Source organism: Mandrillus leucophaeus, unplaced genomic scaffold (genome assembly GCF_000951045.1).
Source record: "Mandrillus leucophaeus isolate KB7577 unplaced genomic scaffold, Mleu.le_1.0 Scaffold128, whole genome shotgun sequence".
In the NCBI taxonomy this organism is placed as follows: Eukaryota; Metazoa; Chordata; class Mammalia; order Primates; family Cercopithecidae; genus Mandrillus; species Mandrillus leucophaeus.
In genome coordinates this window covers 2,877,617-2,886,125 of record NW_012101209.1, presented here as the reverse complement: position 1 = coordinate 2,886,125, position 8,509 = coordinate 2,877,617, and the positions used below count along the sequence as shown (strand labels likewise).

The following is an 8,509-nucleotide window of genomic DNA, read 5'->3' as shown; positions in this document are numbered from 1 at the left end:
ATCCTGGGCTCAAAGCGGAGCCCACCAGCCCTGCGCAAGATGTGCAGGAGCCTCCAGCCCCGCCACCCCCGCCGCCCCCGCTCCCCACTTATGCTTCGTGCTCCCCGAGGGCTTCTTTGCCCGCGCCCCCTTTGCCAGGAGCTAATAACAGCAGTGAAGCCCCACCCCCGCTACCCCCCAAATCCCCCAGCTTCCAGGCCCCACCGCAGAAGGTCAGTGCGCAGGCCTTGCCCGCCCCGCCTGCCCCTCCGGGCTCCCAGACGTTCCTGCAGAAGAAGAGGCACGGCCGACCAGGTAAGGAGCGCTCCCTGGCCCATTGCCCCTGGTGGAGCGCAATAAAATCTTGTCGTTGCACAGGACTTTATTGTTGGAGGTATTCATTTCAGAGATGGACACCAGGGGTGAGGGAGGCAGGGAGATTTGCCCAAAATCATGCTGCCTGTAACCAAGGGATCCTGGCCTTGATCCCCTGCCCTTCTAGCTCTGTGGCCCTGGGCAACCACTTGGCCTCTCTGTTCTCCCTTCTCGTCATCTGTGAAATGGGGATAGATAGCAATAGTTGCTGTCTCCTGGGCTTGTTATTAAGCATTAAGTGAGTTTTTAGGTTGGAGGTGCTTGGAACAGGGCCTGGCAACAGTGAGCTTGAGAGGGATTATTTATTCTTACTACCATCCTCCAACTCCAGATCTCCTCCCTGAGGTGGAGAGGGCATGAGTGCGGCTTGTTTCCAGAACCAGGCCTCCTTTTATATTTGCCGGCGTTTTCCAGAATCTTCACCGGCCCTCAGTAAACTGGATTCCCACTCTGCCTTAGTTTTCGCAGGTTCTCCAGCTGACTCAAGAAAACTGAGGGCCTGTATTTTGAGCCAAATATTAAAAATGTTTCCTTCACATATGCAGCACAGATTATTTGAATTGAGTGTGCATGCCCCATGGCTGATTTCCTTGGTCCCTCTAGTAGGAGGCTTCATTCAGTTTTAGTGCCCCTGTGAATGGGAAGTACCTCCACACGTCCACAGGCACACCCACATCCACGCACGCAGACACACTCAAACATATGCACACTCATAACACACACATCCACATGCACACCACAACATACATAGTCCTGTGTCTTTTAGAAAATCTTTCGATGCAGAAAGCTTCTTAAAAGTATTTTCTTGAATTAAAAATAATTCAAGCTTGTTGCAGAGCAAATAGAAGGAAATTGAAATTGACCAGGTACGGATGGCTCGCACCCCTAATCCCACTGCTTTGGGAGGCCCATGCATGAAGATGGCTTGAGGTCAGGAGTTATAGGCCAGCCTGGGTAACATAGCGAAACCCCATCTCTACAGAAAATAAAAATAAAAAATTGGGTGGGCATGGTGGCAGACACCTATAGTACCAGCTACTTGGGAGGCTAAGGCAGGAGGATGGTTTGAATCTAGGTGTTCAAGGCTGTGGTGAGCTTTGACTGTGCCATTGTACTCCAACTTGGATCACAGAGCCAGATGCTGCTGTCTCTAAGTAAATTAAGTAATTAAATCACCCATAATAACATCACCCAGAGATGAAAACTGCCATTTGGATAGGTTTCTTTAATTCTTTTTTCTGAATATATGTACATGTTTACATGGTTAGTACCATCTTTCACATACAGTTTTGTGCTCTGTTTTTAATTTAATATTATATTAAAAACAATTTTATCAAATTGTTAAAATGTCTTTAGAAGAATGACCTTCAGTATATTCCATATTCCTCATGTTAGATATCTAAGTTGATTCCATTTTTTGTTATTATGCATAATATTGCAAGAAATACTTTCGTAGAAATTTTAGTCCACATTTTTGATATTTTTCTAAAAGTATTGGTTTCTTAAAGGGAATTCCTGGTGCAAAGAGCAAGGATATTTTTAAGCCTCTTGATTACAAGAGGTAAGATTTTAGTCATTCTCTTTTCAATTGACTGGTCACCATGAGGGCCAGCATTTGTACTCGTAAGCCCCTTTTGATATTTGTTATTTTCAAATGTTTATGATGTGATGAAAAAAAAACAAAGCTTTTTTTTTTTTTTTTTTTTTTTTTTTGAGACGGAAGTTTCACTCTGCCACCCAGGCTGGAGTGCAGTGGCAGGATCTCAGCTCACTGCAACCTTCACCTCCCAGGTTCAAGTGATTCTCATGCCTCAACCTTCCGAGCAGCTGGGGTTACAGGCATGCACCACCACGCCTGGCTAGTTTTTGTATTTTTAGTAGAGACAGGGTTTCACCATGTTGGCCAGGCTGGTCTTGAACTCCTGACTTCAAGCGATCAGCCCACCTCGGCCTCCCAAGGTGCTGGGATTACGTGTGAGCCACTGCGCCTGGCCAACAAAAACAAGGCTTTTGATTCAGAGGGCTATGAGTTCGAATCCTGGGTTCCCCACCCACTCCTGTGGAAACTCACCACTTGGGTTTGTTTTTTTTAATACTGAATTTTTTTTATTTGACAAATGGGCCTACTAATAACACCTTTCACATAGGATTATTAAGAATATGAAATGAGATATTTGCATAAAGGGCTTGCATGTAACTTCAGCTCCAGCAGCATTATTTCCTTACCACACAGTGGGGCAGCTGTTCACCCACAAGAGGGGCTGTAGTCCTTTTATCCTGCATGTGGGAGCAAGTAAATTCCTCATAGATCCTTGTGCCCAGAAAGGGAAGACCAGAAAGGGAAAGGAAGGCAGTTGGGAGGGAGAAAGGAAGACGGGCAGATGAAGGGACATGAGACACGAGGATGGCGGCTGGTGACTGAGAATGCCTGCTGCAGCTGGGGCCCCTTCATCTGCTCCAGAGTAGTGAGCCCCAGGCCAGGATGGAGATACATATCTGGCCTTCTTCTTTGCATCTTTGGATGTGAAACTTGGTTGGTCCATGTTCAAAATAAAGGCAATTTCTACTTTAGCCCAACTTGGGGGGAAAAGAGAGAGGTAGTAATTGTGAACATATTAGCACAGATAGTAATAATGTTATTGTCATCATTTCAAGAAGCAAAGTGATGTGTGCAGTGCCACTGAAGAAATAAGCAGGAGTGGACCCCCTGCATTGATGTGCCAGGATAGCAGATTTTTTTGTTGCCAGATGAACCATACAGGAAAGTATTGGCAAAGGAGATAGTGAGCCTTTCTCAGGCATGATCAGAGAAGGCTGGAGGAAGTAGGTTGGATTCAAGTTAGGCCCTGGTGGGCACGTAAGATTTAGGTGGACCGGAAGGAGAAACGAGCATTTGCAGTGCTGGAGAACCAGTGCAAGCAGGGACACAGGGGCAAAACAAGCCCCTGACCACTCCCTCTTCAAGCCTCCCTCTGGGCCTCTTCTACAGTGAGCCCTTCCTGTTCTTACCACTCTCCAGTGATTTCCCTGCTTTGGGCTGTACCTGATGATGAAGGTTATCACCATCATTAATATTATTGCAGCAGCTAACATTTATTGACGACTTACTACATGCCACTCAACTTAAATTCGACTCATTGAATCTTCTCAATAACCCTGGGAAGTGGGTGTACTATTACCACTCCCATCTTACAGATGAGGAAACTAAAACACAAAGAGGCTATGTTACTTATCCCAATGGGAGAACTGCAATTCGGTGCCAAACAGGTTGGCTCCAGAGGTTGCCCTTTTACTCACTACATCACATTACATCTGAAGATGGAAATGCCTAACATCTCACATAAAGTTATAGCGTCCACCGTTCCCATCCGTGTGTCTGAATACACCATCATCTTCTCTGTAAGGGGCCGGTGGGGGAAAGCTAAATCCACCTCCAGCACCCCCTGCAAGATCACCCACCACAGAGCTTTCAAGCAAGAGCCAGCAGGTCACAGCCTGGACCCCGACGCAGCAGCCTGGAGGTCAGCTGCGAAATGGAAGCCTGCACATCATCGGTAAGTGGGGTGCACCCTCTGCTGGTTTGGCTGCCAGTAGGAATGTGATTCTCCCAACCTCTGGAGAGAGAGTTTGCTGGCCACAGTGCTGCCATCTCAGGGTACATGCTGCTTTCATGAACACGGGCTCCCTCCAGCACCAGCCAGCCCACAGGTTCTGTTAAATAGGGTTCCTTTCAAGGCTTTCTGCATAGTTTCAAGGCTCACTCTCTAGCCTTCTAATTCAGATTAGAGAAAGGGAAGAGAAGCAACATTTAAACTGTGTGTGTGTATGTGTATGTCTGTGTGTCTATGGAGATATCAGTGCATAAGCCTGAAAGAGTAGAATGATATGGATAAAGAGAAAGAATACATAGAAGGCCCACCAGGCAGAGGGACATTTCGAGTACAAGTATGGAGGTAGGAAGGAAAGTCACCTGGGGTCAGATGTGATCACGGCCATGGAATCTTTGGATCCCTTCTGTGTGCTGGGCTAGTGTCCAACAGAGGCCCAGATCACAAAGCAGGGGCTCAGCCCATGAAAGGGTCACAGGAGCCCTCCCCTCCTGCCAACAGATCTCAGAGCAGAAGCTGTTTGCTTTGTGGAGCTCAGGTCCCACCCTAGACACAGGCCATGCTCCTCCATTCCCCAGTCATTCTGCCCATTTCTCCCTCCCCTCGAAACCCTCCCAGGAGCTTCTCAGGTGACTGCTGGGGCTTTGCCAGTTCCTTGTTGGCACCAGGGTCCCCACCTCTGATTCTGGACCCTGGAGAGCTCCGTGCCACTTCCACCCCTTTAGCAGCCTCCTTAAGGTGTTATTGGTTGGAGTATGTTCGGGTGGGTGACAGGGAGTGACTGGATTTCCCTCTTCCTGCTTCCCTCCATCCCAACCAACCAGTAAAACTTGAGAGGTGAATAGATGTCTTAGGGAGAATGGCCCTATCGTTAAAATCCTTGCACTGAGCAGGCAAACAGAAAATGGTGGATGCAGTCAGAGTAATCTCTGTGCTCCTGGAAATGATCAAAGCTTGGGTCGTGACAGTAACCTGAGTAACTCTTTCCATTTCACATGTGTGCAGATGACTTTGAGTCTAAATTCACGTTCCATTCTGTGGAAGACTTTCCTCCTCCGGATGAATATAAACCATGCCAGAAGATTTACCCCAGCAAGATCCCCAGAAGTAAGTACCACCTGGATAAGACTCCTGGCATTTCCCGACCCTTCAAAATTAGGCGCCTGCTGTGCATCAGTTGGTCACAGACTGTCTAAAGGATGACATCATGATTTCACTGTACTGCTGCAAGGATGTAGTGCTGTGCATAGTTCTGGAACTTTCAGGACATTGATTTCTCCTGATACCTAAGTGTTCATTTAGAGATTTTTACAGAACACCAAGGGTAACTGTTTGGCATCAGATTTGGATGCCTAAACTTACCACTCATCCCTCTTCTCTCTGGAGCTTTTGATAAGGGAAACTAACAAACCCAGACAACAGCAAAATAGGATATTTTGCATCAATCGCTGAGGAAGAAACTGAAAACCCCTAATACAGAACTCTGGCAAATCATGACATGGAGAATGTCCTTAGGTCAATGGTTCTCAACCTTGGCTATATATTAGAATGATCTAAGGAGCTTTTATAAATCCTGAAGGCCAGGCTACATCTAAACCATATAATCAGAATATCGAGGTGTCAGGATTTTTAAAAGCTGCCAGGTGATTCCAACGTACAGCCAAGGTTGAGAATAATAGCCCAGTAAGGGCCTACCTCCTCCTGATTTCATTGTGTGGTCAGACTTTAAGAGAGGACATTTAACCCAGCTTAACTGTTCAACCTTAAGAGTAGAGAGATAAGCCAGGCATGGTCACTCATGTCTGTAACCCCAGCACTTTGGGAGGCTGAGGCAGGAGGATCACATGAGGCCAGGAGTTTAAGACCAGCCTTGTAAACATAGCAAGATTCCATTTCTACAAAATACTAGCCAGGTGTGGTAGTGCACACCTGTAGTCCCAGCTTCTTGGGAGCCTGAGGTGGGAAGATTGCTTGAGCCCAGGAGTTAGAGGCTGCAGTGAGCTGTGATCGTGCCACTACACTCCAGTGTTGGTGACAGAGTGAGACTCTGTATCCAAAAAAAAAAGAGAGAGACAGAGAAAATGAGGTGATGAGGTAGAGGAGCCAATTCTTGTCTGGTACTGGGCCAAAGAGATTGGGAAGGAGCCAGAGTCAACATTATGGAGTGAGTGTCAAATGCATTCCCACCCCACATCCTAAGTCCCCTATTCCAGACCTCTGTGGCCCCAGATGGAAAATCAGTGTCCAGGGTTAGGCTGAGACCAGGAATCATGAGCCAGGCTCTTTGCCCATCTCCTTTAAGAGGGACCTTAGTGAAGTCCCTTCTGCAGAACTCAGCTTCCTGCAGAGCAGAGGGAATGCAGACCTGCCCTGTGCTCAGGTGGAGGGAACCCAGGGCCCTGTGCTCAGGTGGAGGGGGCGCAGGCCTGCCCTGTGTTCAGGTGGGGGGAACACGGGCCTGCCCTGCGCTCAGGTGCGGGGAACACGGGCCTGCCCTGCGCTCAGGTGCCGGGAACACGGGTCTGCACTGCGTTCAGGTCGGGGGAACACGGGCCGGCCCTGCGCTCAGGTGCGGGGAACACGGGCCTGCCCTGCGCTCAGGTGGGGGGAACACGGGCCTGCCCTGCGCTCAGGTGCGGGGAACACGGGCCTGCCCTGCGCTCAGGTGGGGGGAACACGGGCCTGCCCTGCGCTCAGGTGGGGGGAACACGGGCCTGCCCTGCGCTCAGGTCGGGGGAACACGGGCCTGCCCTGCGCTCAGGTGTGGGGAACACGGGCCTGCCCTGCGCTCAGGTGTGGGGAACACGGGCCTGCCCTGTGCTCTGGTCAGGGGAAAGTGGGTCTGCCCTGTGCTCGGGTGGGGGGAACACGGGCCTGCCCTGCGCTCAGGTGTGGGGAACACGGGCCTGCCCTGCGCTCAGGTGTGGGGAACACGGGCCTGCCCTGTGCTCTGGTCAGGGGAAAGTGGGTCTGCCCTGTGCTCGGGTGGGGGGAACACGGGCCTGCCTTGTGCTCATGTGGATGTTCATCTCTGGGTCCACTGGGGCATCTCTCTGCTGGCCTGTGTGGCTGTGCATTTAGAGATATAACCTTGTGTGCCCTTTGTAATAATATGTAAATACCAACTGCTCTGAGTTGAGAGAGAGAGAAAGGGAGCAGTGTGAAGGAAGATGGAGGTAAATCCCACCCACCGAAGGTTAAATAGACATGAAGAGCCAGCAATGGGGGAAGACAAGTGCTGTGTCCATCTCCCATCCCTGCTCAGTTCAGCATGCTCACATGAACCTCCTGTCATACAGCAGGCACCCTACAGGCACCAGAGGCTGCAGAGTGTAAGAAACAAGGTCTCCTCCACCACGCACCCACCACACACACTCCTGAGATAGATGAGAATTAGACCCCATAAGAGTGTCTTAATCAGTGATTGTTTAGAGTGCCAAGGGCACTTCAGTGGGCATGGAGGTGCAGGTGGATGCTGGGGGCTTGAAAGTCAGAGAGAGAGGGTCACAGTTCCATGTGGGTGGGAAGGCATCCAGGCTGAGGACAGGACAGACCCAGGAGAGAGCGTGATTGTGCTTGGTGCATGTACAAACCATATGTCCCACGTGGTATGTCAGGGCCCAAGGTGCCTGGCTGGGTAAGACCATATAGGCTGCCGGAGGTGCAAGGTTGGGAGTGTTGTGTATGTGTCCATATACAACACCGCTTTTCCCATCTTGTGAAATATGCACAGGAATCAGCTTGATAAACACCTAAGTGTTCGTGTTCTTATTGGAGGACATACCTTAGGTTCCCCAGCAGCAGACCTCCTAATACTGCACCCGGAATTAGGCTCCTTTACTCCCTCAGGCAGCAGGACTCACACATGAGGAAACTGAGCCTGGCCCCCTGTGGTCACAGAGTGTGCCTCACGGGACTTTCCACGTGGCAGGGAGAGCAGAGCCAAGGGACCCCCTTCATCAACAGGCAGCCAGATCTCAGAGTGGGCCAGAAGGAGCCAGGCTGCACGGGGCTGCCTGCACATGAACCTGCGAGGACAAGGAGATAAATGTGCCTTCTAATAGTCCGTGTCCCGCCTAAGGCATTGGAGCGTGAACCTGTAAGCAGGGAAGAACTGTCAGTGAAAACACTAGACGACAATTCCAGGGCCGTCATGGACCCTGCGGCGGATGCTGTGGATGTTTGTGCCTGGCACTGTTCTAGGTGCTTTGCATACCTTATCATTTGTCCTTAATGCAGAGAGTTTCCAGACAGGGAAAAGGCCAAGTGACTTGTCTAAAGCCTCACAGCAGATTAAAACCAGAGCCAGGAATTTTGAACCCACATCTGTCTGAACCAGGGCCAGTTCCATTTGGCCGTGGTGAACTCTGAAAACAGACATAATGAGATGCAGGTTGAGACAGTCAACCAGTGGCTTGATCAGAGGAGGTAGAGACCAGGGTCAGGGAACCTGTTAGCCAGCCATTATAAGAGCCTGTGCTGGGAGGCCGAGGCGGGAGGATCACCTGAGGTCAGGAGTTCGAGACCAGCCTGGTCAACATGGTGAA

General features: G+C 49.9%; 1 protein-coding gene across 1 annotated transcript in view; it reads left to right on the top strand.

Annotated features, from left to right (window-relative positions):
* The window catches only part of WIPF3 (WAS/WASL interacting protein family, member 3), an 83,899-nt gene that overhangs the window by 50,066 nt on the left and 25,324 nt on the right, over nt 1–8,509 (top strand). The window contains exons 5-7 of the mRNA XM_011972287.1: nt 9–294; nt 3,759–3,908; nt 4,968–5,069. Of these exons, the coding sequence (XP_011827677.1) occupies nt 9–294; nt 3,759–3,908; nt 4,968–5,069 (538 nt within the window). The remainder of the gene's footprint in view (nt 1–8; nt 295–3,758; nt 3,909–4,967; nt 5,070–8,509) is intronic.